Source organism: Coregonus clupeaformis, chromosome 36 (genome assembly GCF_020615455.1).
Source record: "Coregonus clupeaformis isolate EN_2021a chromosome 36, ASM2061545v1, whole genome shotgun sequence".
Lineage (NCBI taxonomy): Eukaryota > Metazoa > Chordata > Actinopteri > Salmoniformes > Salmonidae > Coregonus > Coregonus clupeaformis.
The window spans coordinates 10690341-10717639 of record NC_059227.1 but is presented as its reverse complement, the minus strand read 5'-3'; the positions used below and the strand labels follow the sequence as shown (position 1 = coordinate 10717639).

The following is a 27299-nucleotide window of genomic DNA, read 5'->3' as shown; positions in this document are numbered from 1 at the left end:
TTGACAGAAATCAAACTGATAAGTGATACTCTAAAACAGCCTATTAAAACCTCAATTTCAGCCACAAGTCATTGTATTTACTGCTTAATTAAACATACTGCTTTATTTTCAGTTCCACCCATGGGTTATGAGGTGTATCTCAAAATGAAAAAGTGCACATTTGGTGAACTAGCCTGAACTCTCACCCAACTAAACTACATAATTATGTTACACATGCATAAAATTGTTTTTTTGTCCGTTCTTATTCTTTAACTTACATCTATACAGGATTCATCACACACAATCCCACACATCCCAGCTGCCTTTGCAGACGGAGGGAATAAACTGTAACATTGGCTCAGCCCACAACAGCTACATAACTCACAGGCATTCTTAGTGCACACACACATTACATTTTTTACATTTTAGTCATTTAGCAGACGCTCTTATCCAGAGCGACTTACAGTTAGTGAGTGCATACATTTTTCATATTGGCCCCCCTTGGGAAACGAACCCACAACCCTGGCGTTGCAAGCTCCATGCTCTACCAACTGAGCTACAGTGGACAATAAGGAACTGCTCCATTCTACCTTTACAGAGCTAGTGCACTACAATACAGTCAATTTTGGGCCAATTTACTAATTTGAAGCACATAGGTTCATTCATCCCTTCAAATCCTCAAACATTCTCTCATTCAGACACACCAGAACAAGAAGCTACATCAGTATCATACTATCAACTACCCTGACAGAAATATAGTGCCACTGCCAATAACATGAAATCACAACCATGACGCTTTATCATTGATAGTGTCAGCCAAAGCTTGGTACAGAATTACAAAATGTAGGACTTAAATAATACCTCAGTCGATTGACCTAAATTAACAAATTCATTAATTAAAAAAGGCAGCATATGAAAATGTTATGCCAAGTATGCTTTTCCCCCTCTTTATGATGCTGTATAGTGTATACTGCATTTATTTGGGATCCCAAACATTGTATGACACACTTTTCTAACATTCTGTACGCACAGCATTCATATAGAACAAATCAACTTGAGAAAAAAGGGAGAGTGGTGGTCAGTCAGTTCATTCAGTAGCTATTTGCCAAGCAGTAAAATATCCCAGTCGTTCAGGAATATTCAATGAATCATATTTTACAAGACAAGCACAGAACACTACTAACACCCTCTCTAATGCTGCTCTGTTTTGGCATGTCATTGAAGTAGCCCATCACATGTTCTCATGGACACCTAGGAGTGTTTTCATCAGGATTATCACTATGGTAACAAAGAAGGTGCAAGGATGTAGCCTGTCTTATCTTGGGCATCTGGCCAAACCTACAGTACTGGGCTACTACACATTGTACAGAACAAGTAGACAAGGCATATGGACATTCTTTTGTACACAATCCACTTATTAAAGCGACAAGCTACAACTTATTTTACTCAGCTTTGCCTACTTAAAGTTGAGCTTGTACAATGTGGAAGAAGCAATTCTAAACAGCAGTACTCAAGTTACTTACAGTACACCTTTACCAGTCACAACGCATACAGTATACTGTATCATGATAGTTTTACATAAAAAATGACAGTGTGGTGAAGGGAGGCAGTCACCACCAGGAGATGCTACAGAAGCCTGGGAACACTGATCAGGCCATAAAGTTTGCCCCTTTGGGGCTTCGAGTGGTCCTCTTGGTGCTTTCGTTGGGATTGGGTTTGGAAGTGGTGGGGCTGGTTGAAGGGCCCGCACCACGCTGTCTGTCCCCAGGCCCAGCGGGCTTACTGGGGGATTTCTTCTGCCGCGAGGGGGACTTGGTGGCCTGTCCTCCTGAAGCAGCAGCAGCCACCGCTGCCACCTTAGGGTTCCCACTGCCAGCTCCACCGGGTTCCACAATGCTGTTGATCACTACAACAAAGGAACATTCCGTGTTCTATTAGATTCCATAGGCCTACTGGATCATATGCTTTCAGCTTTATTTAGATGTCCTGAATAGGTCATGCAGACATGAAGCCGTTCAGGAAAAGCAATTCTACATTGCACTCCCAGTACATTTTAGGAATATATATATATTTTAACAACAAAGAATAACCCATGTGTAACTCTTACTTTCTAGTTGTTTCTGTACTCTTCTCAGCTCGTTCAGGATAGAAGAGATTTCCTGTGACAGAATTAAAACGATTACATTTTCCCATATAATGTCCTCAGTTTTACACCAAAATGGCTACCAATGTAAGATGTGACTGGCTACCAATGCTGTACCTTATTTGATGTTTTGAGGATAGGGACTTCGTTTTCAGCATTGATCTTCGCTTCAATCTCCTCCCAGGCCTCAGTCTTGTTGTGGAATAAAACCCTGACAGAAAAAAAAACAAAGGACTGTATAATCTAACAGAGCCAAGCAGAGAGGAAATCACTGACTAGCTCTTTTCCATTACATACAATTATGTTAAAATAACACAAGGTAGGAGCCAAGGTACATCAAGTTCCCTTACTTCATTTTCTCAGCCAGCTGTTCTGTATTCTCCCGAATGGCCTGAGAGAGCTGAGAAACAGGGTTCAACATCAAATTGTCCAAAATCACCTAGAGGGAGAAAATGGTGGATGTCAAACACCCAAAGTAGTTTCACATGCATTAATATACTTTAGTCTAATTCCCAGAAGACCAAAACTAACTGCAACAGCTCATTTTGTGTAGCCTGAGTGCCAGTTTGTTTCTGCGTGAGCCAGCTTTGTTATAATTGTGATATACCTAGGTTTCCAAATCATTGATAGTTAGTGAAAGTACTATTCTAAAATGGAGGAGAAACAAGTGTGACAGGTAAGTGACCTCTTCACGGTTCCACCGTGGCTTAGAGCTTGGGTCTTGGTCATTCATGTTAGGATCCATGTCCATGACAGCAGCAGAACCTGGCGATAGTAGAACCTTCTGGTAGTTTAAGCTGGCCTCAGGGATATGTTGGACCAGCTGGAAAGAGAATAGAATCAGTGCATGGTCCGCACGTTCTGAACAACTGACATGACCATGACTACTGAGACAGTGCCTCAAGGCCTTCTACTGTACTTCAAGGGCACAGTGAGAATAAAAAAAGTTACAATATCTTTGTTATATTGTACTAGAGAAAAATCGACCAGTGTGACTAGTGCTTTGTGATTACATGCTCAAAGGCAACATGCGGTGGTGAGAGCAGTTGAACTGTGAGCAGTGAATTTTAGTTTTGCTGGGATACAAGCCCGGGAAAAAAAAGCGACATTAGTGGAACATGAAAAGGTATCTGTTGCAGTGACAGTGAAAGTCTGTAGTGAGCCAGTGACAGGCAGGCAGGCAGTTATGGTCCTGAAAAGCTGTCACCATAAACGCTCATTAAGAACACATACAACATCCCAGTATGATATAAATCAGAATCTGTAGCATGACAATCCAGCAGCATACAAGTGTTTGGATTAGTGATGATAGCCTGAAGAGTGATGATAGCCTGAAGAGTGATGATAGCCTGAAGAGTGTGGGAGGTGAAGGGCAAAAATATAAACCGTTGCAGGACAGACAGAGAGACAGAGAGAGACAGACGGATGTATCTGAGGTATGCACCTGTGATGGGAGGACCACTCGCAAACATGTACATGGCCTCTGTACAGTAGAGAACAGAGACATGCTCATGATAATCTAAAAAAATTGAATGGATCCTTTGCACATGTCAATGAGCCTGTACATCATTTTGATGTAAGATATTTAGTGGCACATGTCTAAAATAACTTATAGAGGGAAGGAAATTCCCATAGGCTGCAGTGCAGTTTATTATGCATTAGAACATTACAAAGGGATGGAAATAACTGTACATAGCGTGAGGTGCAGGTCAGGGGGGCATGTTTGAAGTGTATTATGGGTAGTGGGCGGGCACACCTCTTCCCGGCTAGAGATGGGGATGGTGGAGGCGGGCCCGGGTGTGTTGGGTGCAGAGCTGGGTGAGGGGTTGGTGCCCATTCCAGAGGAACTCTGGGAGTCCCCATCCCCCGCCACATCATGAATCTCACGGGCCAGGATGGCAAGGTCCTTGGCCAAGTCCTGACTGAGCCTGGGAAGACACAAACAAGTCACGACCACATAAAAAATACATACGTACAGAATGCATGTTCTACAGCTGCCAATCATAAGACTCAATAAGTGGTTTCAGCCAGGTGATACACAGTGACGCCATAGTTAGTGCCATTATGCCACCCTACTTTGCTATCTCGGCACTGTGTGTGGTCCAGTTCTGGTAGTGGTCATCCTCATTCTGGACCTCGTCCTCCTCAGTCTCCAGTGAGCCGGACTTGGACCGGGCGACTGCTGCTGCTGCAGCCTTCTCCTTCTGGGCCCGGGGAGTCTGTGTGGCAGCAGACGTGTGGGAGGAGCGTTTGTGTTTGGGGGTTCCAGAGCTGGCCTCATATTCCTCCTCAGATGTGGAGGTGTAGTCTGAACCCTTCTGCCTTCGACGGGAACCTACCAGATAACAGCACAGTTGTTCATTTGATCCATATCTCATGCAGTTACAGCATACATAAAAAAAAAAAAGATTGTATAGGTGCAGTGAAATGTGTTGTGTTAAAGGGTCAGCCATGAAGTGCGGCGCCCCTGGAGCAAATTAAGGTTAAGTGCCTTGCTCAAAGGCAAAAAAAGTTTACAAAAATAAATACATTAAAAAAAAAGTTTCCGCAGAAATCGGGCCTCCCCCCAGCCTTACTCAGCAGCAGCACCACCTTTATAAAAAAATCCTGGGGAGAACCCTGATGAATATTAATAACAACATTAGTCATTGCCAGACCCTTGGGATTGCCAATACTACTCCACAATAGATACTGATACGTAATACACCATCTATGCATAATATGGGTCACTAATTTACAGTGCCTTCAGAAGTATTCACACCCCTTCCTTGACTTTTTCCACATTTTGCTGTGTTACAGCCTGAATATAAAATGGATTAAATTGAGATGTGTTGGTCACTTGGCTACACACAACACCCCATAATGTCAAAGTGGAATTGTTTTTTCATTTTTTTTTATAGATTAATAAAATGAAAAGCTGAAATGTCTTGAGTCAATAAGTATTTAACCCCTTTGTTATGGCAAGCCTAAATACGTTCAGTAAAAATGTGCTTAATAACAAGTCACATAATACGTTGCATGGACTCACTCTATGTGCAATAATATTGTTTAACATGATTTTTGAATGACTACCTGATCTCTGTACCCCACACATACAATTATCTGTAAGGTCCCTCAGTCGAACAGTGAATTTCAAACAAAGATTCAACCATAAAGACCAGGGAGGTTTTCCAATGCCTGGCAAAAAAGGGCACCCATTGGTAGATGTATTTATTTATTTATTTATTTTTAAAGCAGACATTTAATATCCCTTTGAGCCTGGTGAAGTTATTAATTACACTTTGAATGGTGTATCAATACACCCAATCACTACAAAGATACAGGCGTCCTTCCTAACTCAGTTGCCGGTGAAGAAGGAAACCGCCCAGGGATTTCACCATGAGGCCAATGGTGACTTTAAAACAGTTACAGAGTTGAATTGTTGTGATAGAAAACTGAGGATGGATCAACAACATTGTAGTTACTCCACAATACTAACATAATTGACAGAGTGAAAAGAAGGAAGCCTGTACAGAATAAAAATATTCCAAAACATGCATCCTGTTTGCAACAAGACACTAAAGTAATACTGCAAAATATGTGGCAAAGCAATTCACTTTTTGTCCTGAATACAAAGTGTTATGTTTGGGGCAAATCCAATACAACACATTACTGAGTACCACTCTCCATATTTAAAAGCATAGTGGTGGCTGCATCATGTTATGGCTTGTAATCATTAAGGACTGGGGAGTTTTTCAGGACAACAAATAAACGGAATGGAGATAAGCACAGACAAAATCCTAGAGGAAAACGTGGTTCAGTTTGCTTTCCACCAGACACGGGGAGATGAATTCACCTTTCAGCAGGACAATAACCTAAAACAGGTCAAATCTACACTGGAGTTGCTTAACAAGAAGACAGTGAATGTTCCTGAGTGGCCGAGTTACAGTTTTGACTTAAATCAACTTGAAAATCTATGGCAAGACCTGAAAATGGTTGTCTAGCAATGATCAACAACCAATTTGACAGAGCTTGAAGTATTTTGAAAATAATAATGGTAAATGTTGCACAATTTTAATGAATGTGAAATTTTTTCTAAAAACATGTTTTCACTTTGTCATTATGGGGTATTGTGTTTAGATGAGTGAGATGTTTTATTTATTTAATCTATTTTGAATTCAGGCTGTAACACAACAAATGTGGAATAAGTCACCGGGTATGAATACTTTCTGAAGGCACTGTACATGCACATCACATTTCGGATAAATGTCAAAATGACAAATAGCTATGTGATGACGTCCGGCCAGGAGCTGTGTTTCTATGGAAACGGCAGCAGGCAGCATCATCACACTGCTTCGTAGCGACTACACTGAGCTCCTACAGGACAAGCCAAAATACAGCCTACCAGCATGCATCTCAAAAGGGAGACTGAGTCACATTCACTATGAAGGGTGGAAAAGGTCACTTCAACTCATTGTCATGCCCTGTTTCAATACTCTGTGGCCCGTGATTTTATGTGCACCAGAACTAGACATTTTATCACATACAGTGCCGTGAAAAAGTATTTGCTCCCTTTCTGATTTTCTCTATTTTTGCATATTTTTTTATACTGAATGTTAGCAGATCTTCAACCAAAACCTAATATTAGATAAAGGGAACCTGAGTGAACAAATAACAAAAAAAATGTATACTTATTTTATTTATTTAATTAACAAAGTTATGCAACACCCAATTCCCCTGTATGAAAAAGTAATTGCCCCCTTACACTCAATAACTGGTTGTGCCACCTTTAACTGCCTACAATGACTGCAACCAAATGCTTCCTGTAGTTGTTTTGGTTGAAGAACATTCAGTATAAAAAAAATATGCAAAAGTAGAGAAAATTAGAATGGGGGAAAATAGTTTTTCACGGCACTGTATGACTTTTAAATCAAGAATAACAATTAATTAGTGTTACGTGAAAATGTGTCTGTTGCAGTGAAAGTCTGTATTGAGCCAGTGGCAGGCAGGCAGTTATGGTCCTGAAAATTATCATTTATGGTGACCGCTTAAGAACACATACACAACATCCCAGTATCATAAAAATAATACATTTGTATCATGACAATCTCCGGTCAGTCTTAAAATGTGATATACAGTATACACTCGTAGAAAAAATTGTTCCAAAAGGCCATAGGATAACCCTTTTTGGTTCTAGGTAGAACCATTTTAGGATCCAGGTAGAACCCTTTTGGGTTCCATGTAGAACCCTCTGTGGAAAGGGTTCTACATGGAACCCAAAAGGTTTCTACCTGGAACCAAAAAGGGTTCTACCTGGAACCAAAAAGGGTTCTACCTGGAACCAAAAAGGGTTCTTCAAATGGTTCTCCTATGGGGACAGCTGAAGAACCCTTTTAGGTTCTAGATAGCACCTCTTTTTGTATGAGTGTATGACTTTTAAATCATAAATTACAATTCAGGATAAAAAAACATGAATTCTCTGCATTGCTTTGTGCAAGCAAATAGCATGGCTATGCAGATTGAGAAGTTACTCAATGGTGACTTCAATAATACTCACTGGTTGTGCTGGAGTATTTAGCCCCGCTGGAGCGTGTGCGGGTGAGGGGCTGCTTCCCAGGAGCTCCGGCTCCTCTTTTGGCTCCCTGCTTGGCCCCTGCTTCACCCACTGAGGTCTTCCTGACTGGCCCAGTTGATTCTGCACTCCGGTTGGAGAAGCCAGGCCGGGTTGTAGGGGTGGTGATGGAGGACTCGTTGTCACTAGGCGTAGTGAAGGAGCCTGCTCGCTTCCTGGGCATGGCCAAGATGTCCAGTCTGGAGAGGAGCTTCTTCCCATCAGCAGACACCTTGGAGGGAGCACCGATGTGGTCTGAGTTCTGGGATCCCCGGTCAGTCTCAGTACCATCATTGTCAGAGTTCTCTCCCAGGCGTGCCCTGCGCAGCATGGATGCTCTGGTGGGCCGTGGTGCTGACAGGCTGTTGGAGCGGATCAGTGCCTGCTGTGCTGCACTCTTGGGGGTCTTCCCATTGTCCTCTTTCTGTAGGGGAGCTATGAGCTTCTTATTGCAGCTGGCGGGTCGGGAGCCGGTCTCATGGTCAGATGCCGTGTCAGGCCAGTGCTGGCTAGAACCCTGCTGGTCCCCTAATAGGTCCAGTGAACCGCGGTTCCCCGTGCTGCGCCGCATCTGGAAGCGCTTGGCCTGCTCGGCCTTGCTGCTGGAGTTATCACCGGCAGCTGCGTGGCTGCGGCGTTTTTCTGACAGGCGCTCGCGGGCCGTGGGCTGGCGGTGGCCCTTCTCCTGGACAGACGTACTGGAGGAGGACCTGGCGGCCGTCCTCTTCTTGAGGCCTGTGGTGACGGGGGTGTTCTTGTTGCTGACGAGACTGACGGTGCTGGCTGTATCCACATCTGATTCCCCAGACAGAGAGTCATCCACGTGACTGGAGGAGCCTCCTCTCTTAGAACTGTGTCCGGAGCCTGAGGAGGGTAACTTGACCTCCAGGGAGGAGAGAGCAGCGTCTGCGGTTTCCCTGAGGAAGGGCTGTGGGTCCTGGGCCGTCTCACTCCTCTGCTCCATGTCCCTCAGGGTGGGGTGACTGGAGATGTGGGGGAGCCTCTTGATCTGGACGTCGTCACTGGGTCGCTCCTTGGTGAAGCTTTCCTGCCTGACGAATGAGGAAGTCCCTAGAGCGTCTTTAGACTCCTTGTCCTGCTGGGAGTGGAGGTTTGGAGCGGAGTTGTTTGGCTTGACGCCTGACCTCCGGGGCTCATGGCTGCTCAGGTGCCTAATGAGGACGGTGGTGGGGGAGGTTTTGGCAGGGGCTTCTCGCCCCCTCTCAAGCCCCTGAGACAGAAAAGGGCTTCGGGCCAGGTCCGGCTTGCTTAAGCTACATTCCTCAGAACCAATGTAAAAGGAGGTGGACTTGGTAGACTGAGTCGGAGACAGCTTATCTTGACCCCTATAGTGAGGTCCAGTGTCCCCGGGCGAGGTAGCGCCACTCTTCCTCCCCTGGCTCTTCCTGGTCCTCTCCAGTACAGAGCCATCGTCAGAGCGGCTGGCATCACTCAGGCTGTCTGGGTCTACATCGTCCTGGACACACAGCCTCTGGGTGGTGTCCTGATGCCGGGGCGTACCATTACTCCTCTCCAGGGGGGTTTCTGGGCCTGGGTAGGGGGGTTCGTGGCGGATCAGGATGCTGGGGGTGGGGCTTTCTGGCTTCTCTCTGTCTCCAGGGGGAACCTGGGGAAGCAGTCTCCTGATCCTACAACTCTGGCTCCCATCTGACTCAGAGTTATCCACGCTGTGGCTAGGCATCAACCGACTCATCAATCGCAAATCTAGGAAAGAGAAACATATTTTAATTCAGGCTTTTTTCAGTTTGCTCACATAAGTTCTGAGCAGAGCGGTCAGTGGGTGCAGATGACTCACCTCCCTCTGCAAATTCCCCTTGAGGTGGAGTAGAGCCTGGTTCTGCATAGCTGTCTGCCAGACCAGCCCAGCGAGAAACCCACTTAGGCCCCTCCTCCTGTGCTGCAGTGTTAGCAGACGGCACCTGAAACAGTGGAGGAAACTATGAGGGGTTAGATACAGAGGATAAACATAATTATAATCTCCTTCCAAGAACAATCCTTACATTTTAAAGAGGCACTGTAGAAGCCAAAGGGAGTATCAAGGAAGGACAAATGATAACCATGCATAGGTTTGAGGTGGAACATGCAAACGTTTTAGGTCCCTTATTTCTCCCGTAGCGTAGGATGGTGAGGTTACCTGGAAGGGGCCTGAGGGGGCCCCACTGAGAGCAGCTGGGTTAAAGCCATGCATAGACACTGCTTTCATTTGATCCACAGTGCTACCGTCGCTAGGCCGGAGCATTGCCAGCTCGTCCTTGCCATCATTAATGATGGGTCTATACACTCCGGCATCACTGTACTCTGGTGAGTCGAGGACACCAAACACCTGTCAGGGAGGGACAGAGCATGCATGAGGTAGGTAGGAGAAGAGAAGGGACAATGGGACTTTGCAAGGGGAAGAAGGAAGGAAGGGGTGGAAGGGTGTACTGGGTAGGGGGAGGAAGTTCTAAGCATGCGTCCCTCAAGGTATTCTTATTAAGGTATTATATTGTTTATTCTAGAACTATACCACTTGTAAGAATCGTAGCATTTAACGTCAGAATCCAAACAGTTGAAAAGATACAGTACAATAATTACACGCAGCATGTGAAAAGGTCCACCATCCCCCCTAAGAAGTCATGGTGTTGGCAGACTTTAAAAATGGAGAATGAGTAAGGTGAACCTCTGGCTGCTACCTTCTCACCTGGTCGATCATGTTGCGTGCCTCCTCCACCTCTTTGTCCTGGGACTCTGTTTCGATGGTGTATGTGCCGGCATCACTCAGACTGTCCTCTTCCTCGTTCCTCACCACCCTGGAGGCTTTAGGGTCCACCCCACACACCCCCAGACCCAGGGGCATTAGAGGGGGCATGGAGGGGACGGCTGAGCAGACTGGGGAGGCAGTCTGGACAGGGCTGTGGGAGGGGGGGTGGGAGAGGGCTAGGACTGGGGAATGAGGGGCAGGAGTTGGAGAGTAGGAATGCGGTGCAGAGGGTTGCAAGGGGGTGGAGGGATAGGAAACAGATGAAGGGGGGACTAAGGGAGACGGAATGCGGGTGTGAGAGGGTGACATCATCATCACCGGGGGAGCGGACATGGGAGGAGACGTCTTATCTCTGGTGGGGGACAAGGCTCTATGGCCTGCATCCTTCATCATCAGGAACTCTGCTGTAAACTCCTTGGCCATCTTGGACTTCTTCCCCACACTGCCAAAGGGCTTGATGGTGATGCCAGAGGAGGCGCGAGAGGAAGGCCCAGAACCGGAGGCAGAGGAAGAGGAGGCACTGCCTCCACTCAGGGGCTCCTCTGTCTTCTCCCTCTTCAGGGTGCTAGACCTCTGGGGCCCGCCGTGGCCCTGGCCCCTCAGAGGAACAGTCACCTGCTGGGTGGGGGGGATGTGTCCGTGCATGGAGTTTGGCCTCTCCCCGCCCTTCCGCCGCTCAAGCTTGGACTTGAGGGCGGAGTAAGAATCTGCATGGGCGGGGTTGGCTGTGAAGGACTGTGAGCGTTTTTTGCGGGGGTTGTCGTCAAAGAACTCTATGATGAATGCTTGCTGGCTGAGGGGCTCCTGGGGGTCGGGCTTAGAGGGGCCCATGGTGGGGGAGCGAGCCTCAGGAGGGCTTTCAGACAGGGGCCTCTCGGGGGCCACAGGAGAGACTGCGGTCAGTTTGGGCGGAGAAAACTGAGGCTGGAGTAACCTTTGTGACGGAACTGACTGCTGCGACGGAACTGACTGGTCTGTCTGGTGTGGCTGGACTGACTGGTGTGACGGCACTGACTGGTTGGACTGAATCGAATGGTGCGACTGGACTGTCTGCTGTGTCTGGTGTGACTGGACTAATTGGTATGACAGCACAGTCTGTTGTGACAGTTCTGACAGCTCTGACTGGGAAAGCGCAGACTGGATTGAATGTTGCGACTGGATCCGGTGGTGTGACTTGCTTCGCTTCCCTTTCCCTAAAACCGGGTCCTCAGAATCACTCTGGGTCCCATCGTCATGGTGGTGTCCTAGAAACAGATAAATTCAAACCACAAATGAGGGACAGAAAACACATAAACAGCCCCTTCCCATACCTCCCAAGACCTTATAGATTTCTATGAACGTTTCTATTTGAAAGTACCACTCTCTTACCTTTGAGGCTCTTGATGTTGACGGCCTGGTCACTCTTGACACTGTAAACATCCTCACACGTGGGACGCCTCCTCATCATTCTGACATCACTGTGCACCAACCAATCTGCCACCTTGCACTCGGCTGACATCACCTCAGTGGGCGTGGTGGCCTGCTGCTGCTGTTTCCTCTGGCGCGAGGAGAACTTGGTCACGTGGTCCTTGATCTTGATCTTGCCTGGGGTGCAGTCATCAAACTCTATGGTGAAGGAGGCGTGGCTCTGCACCACGGGGGGAGTGGGCGAGGTGGGGTGGGGAGGGGCAAGGGGCGTGTCCGTGTCCTTGGTGGGGATCTCATGGAGCTCTGCCCCCGGGGACTTGGGATGCAGCTGGAAATCCTTGGTAGGGATCTCAAAGTAGCTGGGCTCCCGATGATAGGGGAAGATGGACTTGCCCTGAGCGTCCCTGTACTCTAACAGGGAGCCATTCACCTCTGAATCTAACGCTGAACCTTCTTTTGGAATCTCTGCAAATGGATAGGTGTCAAAGCACCAATTAGGCTACACAAGCAAATTAAAAGACAAGCACAAACCATTTTTTGTTTATTTATATTCTTTAAAAAGGAAATGCAAACATTTTAACATGAAATGTAATAAAATGAAAATAGTATGAATCGAGGATTCACTGACCTGGGTGACCCTCCTCTGGCCTGAGTCCCTCACTCTGCTGTCCTTTGCTGGCCGCATCCTCCTCCCCCCACCACGAGGGCTGGCCATACAATGGAGTGGGCCGGGAGGTTGGAGTCTCTGAACACGCACCATGCACCCACGCGCACACACACACAGAGAGCCAAAGGAGAGAGGAGTCATTTCTTTGCAGCAGTCATCATCTACTATTGGTCCACTGGGAGTTTAAAGGTTTGTCTCTACCCCACTAGAATACATCAAATCAGACATACATAAAGCTTGTTATTTATGACATAGTATTTCATCCAATGTGTCCAACACATCCAGTGGATCTTGAGGCAGCGTTCTTTCAAGGTTTTTACTGCAAAGGTTGCAGTGTTGAGGAGAATAACTCTGTGTTGATTTGAGTGTGGATTCAGTTGTTTTCCACTAGCTTATACTTATATCATCAAAGCCTCACAGGGCAAGGGACTCATCAGCCAGAGAGGTCACAACACAAGCAGCCTATAAAAGCTTTTGCATCAGCACCTTTAGTCGATAGATAGTTGATCATGACCTGTTTATGGCGTAAGGATTACATGAACCCTCTGGCAGAGCACTTGACAGGGGGGGATGCCAGTGTGAATTACACAGAGCTAAAATCAAGCTGGCCATCGGTGCTGAGCTGAACTGTGACTACGGGTGCGGTCGCCGTCACCATGGAGACTGGATGTGACCACATGCAGCCGCCGAAGAGGGTGAGGGAGGCAGAGAGCGGGATGGAGGGATGAAAAGAGGGGGAGGGGGAACATGTTCTGACGGAAATAGGATGAGCTGATGCTGACATCACGGTCAAGGGACATGGACGTTTGCTTTTTCTTTAGAGGAGCAGAGCAAAGTTCAAATCCTCATCATCCTAACACACCATACCATTCCAGGTATTAGTGAGTCACAGTTGATAAAATCAGAATGATCTAGGATATTCAGCCAAGTTAAACAGCTGTGTTTGTATCATTAAATAAATACACCATGTCCCTCCACCTCAGATGCGGAAGGGCAACATAGGCGGATGCAGTGGATTGGGACGCAGCCAAAAAACAGATATCTCTAGCTTAAACTGACTGATTTCGATGGGGATTTTTGTATTATGTTCATTAGATTGACACAATTTTAAGGATTAAGCAGTGAAATAAATGAAGAGAGAGCAACCATGATGTCCCAATTCCCTGAGTTGTCATGAGCTCAAAGCTTATACCAAATAATGTAGTTATCCAAACAGGTCTATCAATATGAGCACTACGTGTAGACCCCTTACCAATGAGCTTTGTTTGATGAGAGAAAAAAAAAACTACTGTGGGAATATATGGTGGAAGAGCATTTAAACAGGTTTGAAGCCTTCGCTAACGCTTACCTTGAGACAGAGATTTCCTGTCTGTCTTCTCTAGCTTGGACTTGTCATCCAGGTGCTCAGCCCTCTTCCCTTCTGAGGCTTTCAGACCCATCTGCAGCTGGCTGGTGTACTTCTCATGCTGGAACAGCAGGAGGTGCAACAACTCACAAAAAGAACACACTCAAGTTGCCCAAGAAAGATCTAGCTAAATGAAGCGATGGTAAACCAGAACTGTCTGAAAAGCTAGTCCAGGTTAGGGTGTAGTGTTTAATATAATCTATTAGCATAGAAAGCTGACCTTGAGTGCCTCCTCTGGGACCTTGTGTTGGCTCTTCTCCAGGATGTACACATGGGAATGTAAATACTAGGTTAAGGCAATAGCCAACCACATCACAGACAAGCATTTCAATCAAATTCCAAAGCCGATATTCATATATTATGCATATATGGCACAAGAATTATGCATTTATGACATGAGTGAGAAAAAGGATATCATATCCGAAGCGAATGACATCAGACAGCTTTAGGGTGATGTAGGTCTGATCTGGGATCCTCAGGTCATTCACAAAGGTCTAGAGGGGAACACAACATGGTTGGTTACTGTAAACAGGAGTTATTGAAGGATGACATGTAACATGAGTCTCCATGAGGTCCTGGGATAGACACTGTGCACCACTCATCCACCTTCAACACAAGAATTTCAGTGGTATTTCAGTCCGGTACAGAAGAGTAACTGTATGGTTAAGGCCAGGGTAAACTAGTGGCACTGCCCACTGGACCACAAATGAAGACAAAACAACCCAGATGCAAACAGGAGATGTTTGCTAGAGATGTAACGATGCAGAGATAAAGGCCCTTAGATACAAGTCCTTAGCCTAATGGTAGCGCAGTGCTGATTTGACATGATCGATCTAGTCTAGTGAAAGCTACTTGGAATGTTTCCATGTTGCCCGCCTACTACTGAGGGAAGTCTGCATCAGCAGCACAACAAACAGTTCTGTTAAATATTTAACAGCTAGTCTCCCGCTCCGACCCAACGATTTCCCATCTCACAGCACTATCTGGAGGCCTTTACAATTTAAAAGGAAAATAGTTCCTTGACTATTCAGTAAAATGGACTCAGCAGCACTTTTGGGCCACAGTTGTCATGTTGTATATGTCATTATGAACTGGGTAGTTTGGGTCCTGGATGCTGATTGGCTGAAACACCATTTCAGCCATGTGATTATCAGACAATATACCATGGGTATGACGCAAAAATACGTATATTTATGCTGGTAACCAGTTTATAATAGCAGTAAGGTGTTGTGCCTAAGAACAGCCCTTAGCCGTGGTATATTTAAGCAATAAGGCACGAAGGGGTGTGGTATATGTCCAATATACCACGGCTAAGGGCTGTTCTGAAGCCTGACACAACGCGGAGTGCCTGGATACAGCCATTAGCCGTGTTATATTGGCCATATACCACAAACCAAGACTGGTTACCAATTTAATTAAAACAGTAAAAAAAGAATTGGGGTCATACACGTGGTATATGGTCTGATATACTGTACCACGGCTTTCAGCCAATCAGCATTCAGGGCTCGAACGACCCAGTTTATAATGGCCAATATACCACACCCCCTCAAGCATTTTTGCTTAATTATAGCAAGTAAAGACACAGCATTTACATTGTCACTGCACAGTAGCCTACTCATAATTCCCTGCTTCTTTTAGCTAGCATTAACACACCCATGTAAAAGAGATAAGTGCCATTACGTGCTTGCTTAAGCTGGTTATCTACTATGCTAGGCTTAGAACTACTTAATAGAATACTGAAACATCTAGGGCCTTTTTATCTCTTTCTGTCTCTGTGTGTAGTAAGGGGAGTCCTTGTACCAAACACAGTTTAACTTTCTATTGAAAGTATTTTAGCTTGTACCTTCCTCTCTACCCCTCCCTCCCCTGGGTACTCACTCCATTGAGGCTGCCTAGGTCTTTGACCAGGTGCTCATCGGTAGCAGGGTTGTAGTTGATGACGGCATGCTGCTTGTCCACACTTCGAGACTAGAAAAGAAAAGAGAACCATGGATGGTTACTTGCAGAGCAGGTTTACTTACTTCAACTGTGCCCTACAATTACGCTAAGGTAGTGGGTTCGATCCCCGGGACCACCCATACACAAAAAAAAAATGTATGCACGCATGACTGTAAGTCGCTTTGGATAAAAGCATCTGCTAAATGGCATATTATATTATATTATAATCTCTTTTTAGATAATTTGATACTACAGATGTAGGATCTTAATTTGATCACCCTGTTGCAGGAGAAATGTCCTGCATTTGAAATTTCTGACTTCAATTTCCCTTACAAAAAAATGTATCAATCCCTATAAAAATGTCCATGAATTATAATCCACATTTCCTCTTGCTGCAGAATTATAGTCCTGTTGTAGCGAACTGGCTCAAATTAAGATCCTAAATCTGTACCTTAAGAAGTACCATTACTACACATGCCGGACAGTGACTGTAATTCCTATAATGTACATTCTGCAGTGATGCAATTTGCAATACTATTTTCAATACTTTGCAATATCTCCATTACTCATATGAAGTAAGCAACATGTCAATACTATGTATGATACTCTATACCCTCACGCTAGGAAGTTTATGGTTACAGGCGCATATGTCAAATACTTGATTCAGTCCCTATGGGAACCAATGGAACAGAACCAAAAGTACAAACTCATGCCAAGAAGACATGTAGCCTAACTCCTCTTGCTCAACTACACGTGAGGGAAAGACTTCACTAGCTAAATTCAATACAATTCACCATAAGACGCCTCAAACTAAGCCACGTGGCACCCATTTTACCACACGTGTTATTTTCTTGTGGGACGTGACTATGCAAGAGTTAGAATACTCTCACAACCATATCACCATTTAAAGATTAATAATGCAAACATACCGTACTATCTAAAAGCATGTCTTTGTCTCAAGAATCTGAGCGATGCATGTCCAACAGGCCTCTATAAAAGGCAAGTGAACTGGAGGATGACTCACTTGATAATTAATAGTATCTAGTTGTATTTGGTGAATTGTATGAATGATGAGCAAAATGTACTTTACATTCACATCCTCCTACTCACTACTGTGCCTAATACAAATGCCTTGAACATGGCTGTGCAGAGTACACTAACGCAATGGCAAGCTTCACCTTGATGGTCACTACTAAAGAGCAGTGTTCGTCTATCCATTTCTCAATACATTTCCCACCCACAAAACAGTACAGATACTAAAAAGTTGGCCATGTCAGTTGAAAAGGATTTCCCTACTATGACAGGCGATAAGGCTAGATAGCAGAAGAAAGATTGAAATGTTCCAATGGGTTTATATCCAGGAAGTGAAATGGGACAGGAGCCATCATCCAAACAAGTATCCAGAGTGCTTCAGACAGTGACCTGAAGCAAATCAAATGTTATTGGTCACATACACGTGTTTAATAGATGTTATTGCGGGTGTAGCGAAATGCTTGTGTTTCTAGCTCTGACAGTGCAGTAATATTTAACAAGTAATATCTAACAATTTCACAATATATACCCAATACACACAAATCTAAGTAAAGCAATGGAATTAAGAATATATAAATAAATACATGGACGAGCAATGTCAGAGCGGCATAGACTAAGATACAGTAGAATAGTATATACATATGAGATGAGTAATGCAAGATATGTAAACATTATTAAAGTGACTAGTGTTCCATTTATTAAAGAGGCCAGTGATTTCTAATCTATGTATATAGGCAGCAGCCTCTAATGTGCTAGTGAAGGCTATTTAACAGTCTGATGGCCTTGAGATAGAAGCGGTTATTCCAGTCGCTCGGTCCCAGCTTTGATGCACCAGTACTGACCTCGTCTTCTGGATGATAGCGGGGTGAACAGGCAGTGGCTCGGGTGGTTGTTGTCCTTGATTATCCTTTTGGCCTTCCTGTGACATCAGGTGCTGTAGGTGTCCTGGAGGGCTGGTAGTTTGCCCCCGGTGATGCGTTGGGCAGACCGCACCACCCTCTGGAGAGCCCTGCGATTGCGGGCGGTGCAGTTGATACAGCCCGACAGGATGCTCTCAATTGTGCATCTGTAAAAGTTTGTGAGGGTTTTAGTTGACAGGCCAAATTTCTTCAGCCTCCTGAGGTTGAAGAGGAGCTATTGCGCCTTCTTCACCACACTGTCTGTGTGGGTGGACCATTTCAGTTTGTCAGTAATGTGTACGACGTGGAACTTGAAGCTTTCCACCTTCTCCACTGCGGTCCCGTCGATGTGGATGGGGGGTGCACCCTCTGCTGTTTCCTGAAGTCCACGATCATCTCCTTTGTTTTGTTGACGTTGAGTGAGAGGTTATTTTCCTGGCACCACACTCCCAGAGCCCTCATCTCCTCCCTGTAGGCTGTCTCGTCATTGTTGGTAATCAAGCCTACTACTGTTGTGTCATCTGCAAACTTGATGATTGAGTTGGAAGCGTGCGTGGCCACGCAGTCATGGGTGAACAGGGAGTACAGGAGGGGGCTGAGCACGTACCCTGTGGGGCCACAGTGTTGAGGATCAGTGAAGTGGAGGTGTTGTTTCCTACATTCACCACCTGGGGGCGGCCCGTCAGGAAGTCCAGGACCCAGTTGCACAGGGCGGGGTTCAGACCCAGGGCCTCGAGCTTAATGATGAGTTTGGAGGGTACTATGTGTTGAATGCTGAGCTATAGTCAATGAACAGCATTCTTACATAGGTATTCCTCTTGTCCAGATGGGATAGGGCAGTGTGCAGTGTGATGGTGATTGCATCGTCTGTGGATCTATTGGGGCAGTAAGCAAATTGAAGTGGGTCTAGAGTGGCAGGTAAGGTAGAGGTGATATGATCCTTGACTAGCCAAGTTGCTGGGCTAGTTCAGTGCAAAAATCACCGTTAAACACATAATGATGAAAGACTTAGTGATACTGAAACCTGATACAATAGACAAAGGGTAGTAGTCCAACTCAGTCATGAACCACCTCAGCTGGGGGCTCCATACCACTGAACAAAATACTCTATGGCAGTAATGGCACTAAAAAGGCCACAATGGCAGTCTACTCTCAAAACAGTATTTTTGTACAAGCATTGTATCTGCTTTCAATAAATTATAACATCATGACAAATAATCCAGTTCAATAAAATGGTGTAGCTGCACCAGTGTGTCATATATTCAAAATAGTGTTTTGAGCTACACAATACCGTCATTGTTGCCAGATGTATGAGGTAGCTTTCACCGCTAAACAAAAAAGGGGGTGATAAATAGTGCTGAATCACAGACACTGCTGTGGCTAAGCAGGTAGGAAAGAAGGACAAAGGCTTGTTATCTGTGGCCAACAATATGGAGGGAGTGTAAATTACACACAACACAGGGAAGAGAAGGCCTTTCTCCCCTTCAGAGGGCTTCGGGAGGATGAGGAGACTGACTTTAAAGTGCAGGTATACTAACAATTAGGTTTAGATAGAAGGAGCGGGTGAGAAAGCATTAGTCCTATAACACAATATTGTTCCGGGATGGCAATAGGCCCGCCATTCGCCGTGTGAGGGAAAAGTCCATCTCAGCTGTTACTATTGGCAACGGACGGCCACATCGGAAGACACTGTGAGGCAGACAGTTCTGAATCATCAGGATCTCCGAGCTGGCGCCATGGCAACTGCAAGGAACTATATACTGTATATAAAAAAACTGGGCGCATTTTGGATCATGTCAAGGTTGACAACTCCCAGTGCTCTAAATGGCCTCTTTTTCACTGCAGACTTTTGTTGATAACTGATGTCTTCATCTAGTAGCAAATCAGAGTGTATCTTTTGTATTGACATCTAGGCGTTGCTTTTTGTAATATCAAGGGCTGAGGCTTTGACTGGCAAAAGCCTGACACAAATAGTAGATAGACGCTTTTGTCATTGGCTATTTCAAAGTCCAGTCGTCTTTTTCAGAGTAACGTTACAGTCGTCTGAACTACGCATTGAAATGGGACATCAATGTGGCTATAAATATCTGTATGTAAAATGACAGTTGTTGTTGTTCTACCCACACATCAATAAGGTAGTGATCTCCAGCCGACAGACAGAGTGCTACCCCTAACCGGATGACAACCTTATCGACATATACCATCTCATTAAACATACCAACATAAGAGACCTTTGTTGAGAGGCGTCTGCTTTCTTCAGTGATTTCTGTGATGTTTGATGTCCATTTCCCCTTGATGCCGCCCCTTCCTACTGTATGGTAGCCAATCAGATTGTTCTAAAAACAGCCTTTACCATAACACAAATAGTCAGCCAGTGTTTCTGGAAGGATTCTCAGGAGGTGCCCATTTTTGTCTTAGCCCAGCACTAACACACCTGATTGAACTAATCAACTAACCACTGAGCCCTTGATTAGTTGAATCAGATGGGATACAACTAAATTGGGCACCCCCTGAGGGTTCCTCCGAATGGGTTGAAAAAACACTGGTCTATGCTACTGCACTGTAGAAACGCTTGCTATCTCTAGTTATCTGCGCCTGAGGATAAAATGATGCATTTGATTAGAGAGTAACATAAAAATGAAGCCTTTAAAGGAGGTCGTCAGGTCAGGGCCAGGGTCACATCACCTACTTGCAGCATCAGCTCACAGTCCTCCCGGCCCACGAAGATCATCTCCCGTGGAAGCCGGTGGCGGGTGCCAGAGCTGCTGACCAGGAACCATGATGTCACGCTCATCTTCACAGGCCCCCCGGGAAACCCCTTTGCATCCTGGGACACACAGGAGACGCATACAGTATGTCTGGGTAGGGCATGTGCAATGTACAGTATGGTATACATTCAGGGAGGAGGCCATCATCATAATCATGCTCGATCATACTGACCAATTGTCCCTTAACATATGTTACAATTTCTTTGCCATCATAAAATGCATCCAGTGCACAGATCTCTCCACTGTTCCAGTGTTGTGGTAACACACAAAGTGCCGCACACTGTCAAGTCTTATAGACACATCAGCAAATAGAGTTAAATGATGGCTAGAGAACTTCAGAGAACTGTAACCTATTCATCAACTCAACCAACAAACTATCAACTGCTGATTTCAATGCTGTCACTATCCATTGTACATCCATCATCTCACTGTAGGCCTAGCTATGGATTACCTTGAGGGAGCAGGACATGAATTGATTGACCTGTTATTTGATTTCACTCATGGGACCACTCATACTGCATTTCCAACATGCTTAATCATACTGCATTTCCAACATGGCGTGCAGGATGCTGATTCACAGGAAATGACATGAGAAAGGATGGTGGTATCAGTGAAAAATCAAAGGCAGACTCATGCTTAGGTGGAAACGAGACAGAGCCTATTTTCAAATGACACTAATGAAGCGTTCCGTGAGAATGATCAGTAACTACTGTTTGTCACCAACAGGGAATGGTACTGTAGCTAGGGCAGTGATGTAGGTAAGCCCATAGCCCTCTGGGTAGAAGTCAGCTCTGCTATGACACCGCAAGCTTTGGGACTGGTGGCAAGGGATGTGAAACAGAGGGCCCAAGATGCTACATGTGGAAACTAAAACACTGGAACCACACCCTAGACCAGGGACGGCCAGCTCTCTCCTGGAGAGCTACTGGCTGTTCAGGCTTTTGTTCCAGCCCTGCTCTAACACACCTGATTCTACTCATTTGCTGCTCATCAGGATGCTGAATCACGTGTATTAGATCAGGGGTGTTAAGCACAGGGGGATACTGCTAGCACGGCAATAGTGATATAGCACAGCCTTATAACACTGTGAAATGAAGGGGGGCTTTAATAGCAGCAAACAGCATCTGAGGCCTTTTATCTGTAATCTGAATGCTTATCTTTCAACAGGGAGGTTTAAGCTTAAGAGGGCCTGTGTCCTGCAATGGACAAATGTGGTGTTGCTCTGATACCAAAACGAAGGCAATAATGCTCACATTAGAAATAAATGGAGAGGGGTAGATGGAGAGGTCTTTATAGCAGCTATAAAGTAGATGTAATTGTTTTTTTCTCTGTCTTAGCCCTACAGCACTGTGCGTTTATTTCTTAAAACCATGGTTTTGTGTAATATCACTTTTCATAGAGGTTTCTCGTGCTCAATAGTTTGTCCCTAACTAGAATCCTCACTACAATAGCTCTGTGTTACAGTGAACACCAGAGAAAGTGATATTGCTGCTAAGTAGGCCCTAAAGACACCCAAAACCAGAGCTGCCCATACAAAATAACAACGTAGGCCTATGGTGATATTATTACTACATAATAGGTCTTAGCAACATACTGACTATAAGAAAGCAAATGTTAGGCTTATCTCAAATAGAAACATATTTCTGAAGCTAATCTTAATGATTCATAACCACACGTATTATTCATACTAAGAATGCATCGCATCAATTTCCACACTCCATTGCAGGCCGGTGTCAGAAGCCAATAAGATGCACGTGATAGCCTACAGAATGTCTGCAGGCCCTCTATGAAACATGTACCGGTATAGGATAATTGAAATCCCAGTTACATTCAAGCTCAGACTAAATGTGTCCTTGAGGCGACATGACCCGTTTCTCCAATAGTTCAATCCAATGCCTTTAATTTGTTAAATAACCCGATCAGACAGCGCAGCTGGTGCCGAATGCTTGAGAAGTCAAACCGACTGGATGATGATGATAATTATGTCTGCTTATATGCCCAGCCCAGCCCTATTGCTATTTCGCATAGGCCTACTACGATACAATGTATACAATTGATAGGGCGCAATAGCCTAATAGCTATAGGCAGAGGATGTAACTGTCGGAAATGCGATGGGCAGAATGCTACAATTAATGTAGCTAACATTAAAAGGGCGTGTTTAGCGTCAATATGCTGTAGCAGGCTACTGCCCCATTCTGTGAATCACGGACAAGCTAGATCTTTATCGTTTTAACCCAAAATATCGCCGTCGACCACACCAAATAAGATAGGCCTAGGCCAGTGGCATGATAAACTAATGTCATTTTCTAATATTGAAATCATCGCACAGTCATAGCACCTACCTACAATATTCCAGATGCTGCTCCCCACCAAAAAGCAACAAACGATATCACCAGCCTTGGCGCAATCCCTTGACGATTCTGTCTGTGGTCAAATTTGGCTTAAAATCGATGTAGTTACGCGGGTCCAGGTGAATAACATGCACTTCGGGTGGTGATATCGATGCTGCTGTTATGGCATTTCTGTCTAACCAGCGCGCCGCCTCCAAACGCTCTGCAGGACAAGCGACGAATATTAGATGCTCAGTTATCTGGTGGTGCACCTGCTCTAATGTAGGCCGAATGCAGGATTATAAAGCGACGTCTATCCCAAATAAATATGAACAAGCGTTGTCTAACGAAGATTTGTTTACAGATCCCTGTTGAAATATTTTTGGATATTGAAAATGTGGTTTAAAAATCATTCACGTGAGGGGCATTGGGCACCGTTATGTGATGACGTCACGTCTTTTGTTTTCATTATAATAAAACAATTTTGTTGTGTAGGCTAACAGCGAATTTGGAACTGCTGATATGAATTCAAATGTTGCAAAAGTGTGTTATTATTACGGATATTGACTATGCCTTCTCATCCCATCCAGACTGTCAGGTAGGCCAGGTAGACTAAATTATATGTCTATACCACGCCCTTTTGGAAAGCCTGTAAATCCACGCCCTTGATTACATAGTAGCCTATAGGAGGCTATTGAAATTGGTGTAATTTCTGTTAATGGTCAATTATAAATAATAATGAATTCAAATCAGCCTCCTGTAAAACTATCATGTCATGGATGATTTAGATGCTTAATTTGCCCATTATGTGCCCAAAAAAATCGAATGCTTAACCTTTCATGTGTGTTCTTATTTTGTGATCATTTTATGATTTTACTTTATCCAAGATAGGCCTATCTTGATCAGGAATAACTGCATATAATGCAACCTTCACCATTGACTAAATACAATAATAGACTGCATAGCCTTTTGAGTCAGAAGATGGCGCACTATGTATGCCAAATATGGCTTTGCTGAAACATAATTTTCTTGACGAACTAGCTGAAGAAATAACATCCCAAATGTAATGAAAAATGTCCTTCAAATCTACAGGATTTTTAATTTATTTTTTAGGATAGGGATAGGGGTCAATTGAGAATTCAGCAATTGTCTGTGTTGCGCCCTCCACATGGAGTTCCAGAACCGAGCTTGGCTCACAGCTGGACCTAGGCACACCTGGGTCTGACTCCCTGGACATCTGCTCCCTATCCTGGGCTGGCCTGGGCGATCTGCATTTGGCTCTGGGCCTCCATTGTCAGCCCAATACAGAGTTCCAGAGGATGGGCCTACAAATGATGTGCTGGACAATATTTGTAGGCTACTTGATACACTCTTTATACAAGTGGGGAGCTTGAGTTAATTGAATTGAACGAATCAAAATCATAATATTTGTCCAAAAAGTCTTTATTTCTGAATCCCAATGAAAAATAAATGCCACATTTATGCCCACAGTGAAGGAAAACGTTATTTGCACCTTAATTGGGGAGGAGGGTTTGTGGTAATGGCTGGAGCAGAATCAGTGGAATGGTATCAAATACATCAAACACATGGTTTCCATGTTTTTGATGCCATTCCATTAGCGAAATTCCAGCCATTATTATGAGCTGCCCTCCCTTCAGCAGCCTACATTGGTTCTTTGTTCACAAAAGCTGGTGCATTCAATTGTTCAGTTTCTCATCTACAAAGGGGGCATCAAAGGGAATGAAATAACTTAAATATAAAGTGTTTTAAAATTTTCTTAACCCCCCAACTTACATGGTGAATCACCAGGGGAGGACCAGTCGATAAGCAACAATTAGGTCAATGATTTAAAAATAAGTAAAAAAATACGTAAATATACAAAACTGGAATGGGTCAATAAAATTAAATATATGTTTTACATTCATTTATCACTTCTTTAACATTAATTATTAATTGTATTGCTCAGTGAAAATTTGGAATCATTTCCTCAATAAATAATTTATATTCCGAGGGGTTTCACCTAATTTCAAACTAAATAAGGCCTTAACACTTGACAAACCTAGAATCTAGGGGATCTGGACACAACGTAAATTAGAATTAGCAAAATGTGGATATCCTCACTTGGATTCAATTAAGACCATTGAGGTATTTACATCTCAAATATTTTGGATTTAATATGTAAAAAGGTAAGATTCTAATTTGTTTTCCTTGACTAACATACCATACCTAGCCAGTAAGTTTGTGACAAATCATTGATACAAATGCATTGAATTGTTGGCCTCACAGACCTTTCCGCACAATCGCTTGTGTACACACACACACAAATAGATACAAAATTCATAGTCATCCTTCCTTGATGTGGTTAGTCACAGCCTGTTTGGTGTGTTTCGCTGCAACATTAACTGTCTATGTACAGTAGCGGTCTGTCTAAAAGGGTTGAGTACTGTAACAGTGACCTCACTGAGGTGTTGCTAAAAGCATTGGGGAGAAAACACCCAATAACTGGAAAGGATCTCAAAACAATAGAACAATTAAACGTACACACAATCAAAGAGAACTAACAGCAAAGAGATGGTCAATTTTTTGGTAGAACAGAACATTCACACCATTCATTTTGTACACTCAATTCCAAGGTTCGTATCAGTACATGAGCATGCCTTCAGATGATGATATTCTCCAGGCGTCAGTCAGTGCGACTCCAGTAAGGTTAAGGGTCAGGGCAAAACAAAACAGAGGGTGAGGTTATAAATCTCACACAAACTAAACAAGACTTTGGTCACAGATCTAGCTAAAAGAAAGACATTCATTTCGTATCAGCATTGCCCAGCCCTCTATCCTTCTACCCTCACGAGGATTCCAGTCACAAATACGTTTGCTCCTACTTTCCTCTCACACCACAGCACTGTGTTATTGCACAATTACATTTACTTAGACCAGGTAGTCTTCCCACAGTATACACAAACTGTCCACCAAGCTAAGGGTCTTCAGAATATGTTCTGGAACTGGATCATGGCTGATAAGAGTTTTGTTATACATTGTTCGGACTGTGACCTGTGCTCTCAATCCCAGATGATATTTGTGGAGCAACTGCTTGGTTGGTAAATCTTTACAGGCGGGTGAGCTTCAGACTCTTCCGTTGTTTAAGCCATGCATGGGTCAGCATTCAATGGCATGCTGGTAGAAAAACACATCTGTTGTTGTTTTTAACGTTGATTTCTATTATCAACATGTAGCTAGCAGCTAACAGGTCTACGAGTATGGTTCTCTGCTAGATATAAAAAGTGAGTTTTATTAGCTCTCTCATCTCATCTCTACAGCTTTGATAGAGAAATATAAACCAACAAAAGGGTTCCTTACACATGATTTCAACAGAGCCCATTTGTTCAATGGTTAAATTGATATAGTGGCCTTTCTAGCAAAACAAGTACGTACATCCAGTCATTTCACCATACAACCTAATATGTATCAGGGAAAATACGTATCTCCCCTACTGTGGTTGCAGCAGCAACTTTTGCCCGCTGAGTTGTACCGGAATACCAAGATTGCTATTCGCATGAAAACAACCTATTTCCCAAATCATAAAAGGTAGCCAGATACACCAACCCCCCTCAAAAATGTCCTTTATGATCAACACACCGTTTTGTGAATTTCACTCTGTGCCACGCCAATTCACAGATGGTGTGATCCAGTACACCAAACTTTCACTGTACTGTAGTCACTAACTAAGGAAAGCTTAAGCCAGAAGGCGAGTGACGCCAGTAACACTGAAGAAAAGTAGAATAACAGATAATTCCATAGACTTTCAGTACTATAGCCCTCACTGCTACTAGAAGGTGTGTGTTTGGGCAGATCAACATTTGAGAGGTGAGAGACAGCAGGGTCATGTTCAGAAGGTACAAAATAGGAGAAAGCAAACAGGAGGTGCTATGGGCAGGGATGGGCAACTTTCTAAAAACGAAAAAACGAAGTCGGGGTCTCAACTTACTGTTGAGAGTAAGAATAGTAGAATACACAAGGTGCAATTTCGAAATTTGGTTGTGCATCAACAGTTTTTCTCTTGTTATGTCAGTCACTGACAGTGACAATTAGCCCATGTCAGCTATTTTTTTTGGTAGTTGTTCTAGCTAGCTATCTAAACTTGTAGTAATTATGGTTGAATTAACGACCGGGGGTGACCCATTGATTTTGTTAGTCACTCTCACTCAGATATCAAATTAAAAACTGCAGAACTGCATATTAAAAACATTTATCTCCACCATATGGCAAAATGTGTAGAATAGCAGGAAATTAGCTGTAAAACTGAAAAATTCTCTCTCCTCCCATAGGCAAAATGTGTAGAATTGCAGGAAATTAACTGCAATTCTAACTTAGGGCCCCCAA

At 44.2% G+C, this 27299-nt stretch overlaps 1 protein-coding gene across 5 annotated transcripts; it reads right to left on the bottom strand.

The window, feature by feature from the left end:
* Window positions 1-468: 468 nt before the first annotated feature.
* On the bottom strand, window positions 469-23326 carry LOC121552115 (centrosomal protein of 170 kDa protein B). 5 transcript variants are annotated; one of them, XM_041864848.2, is made up of 20 exons: window positions 22932-23326; window positions 20511-20648; window positions 15831-15920; window positions 14368-14446; window positions 14173-14231; window positions 13896-14013; window positions 12509-12625; window positions 11842-12345; window positions 10414-11717; window positions 9868-10056; window positions 9529-9670; window positions 7659-9437; window positions 4199-4457; window positions 3879-4050; window positions 3567-3605; window positions 2808-2945; window positions 2473-2561; window positions 2240-2333; window positions 2087-2138; window positions 469-1885 (listed from the first exon to the last, which is right to left on the bottom strand). In XM_041864848.2, exons 2-20 carry the CDS (start codon window positions 20613-20615, stop codon window positions 1629-1631), a joined length of 5586 nt encoding a protein of 1861 aa, XP_041720782.2. In that variant the 5' UTR covers window positions 20616-20648; window positions 22932-23326; the 3' UTR covers window positions 469-1628. The 5 variants fall into 5 exon arrangements, with proteins under 5 accessions (XP_041720782.2, XP_041720783.2, XP_041720784.2 ...); XM_041864849.2 differs by having other exon boundaries at window positions 9529-9652; XM_041864850.2 differs by lacking the exon at window positions 3567-3605.
* Window positions 23327-27299: the final 3973 nt, after the last annotated feature.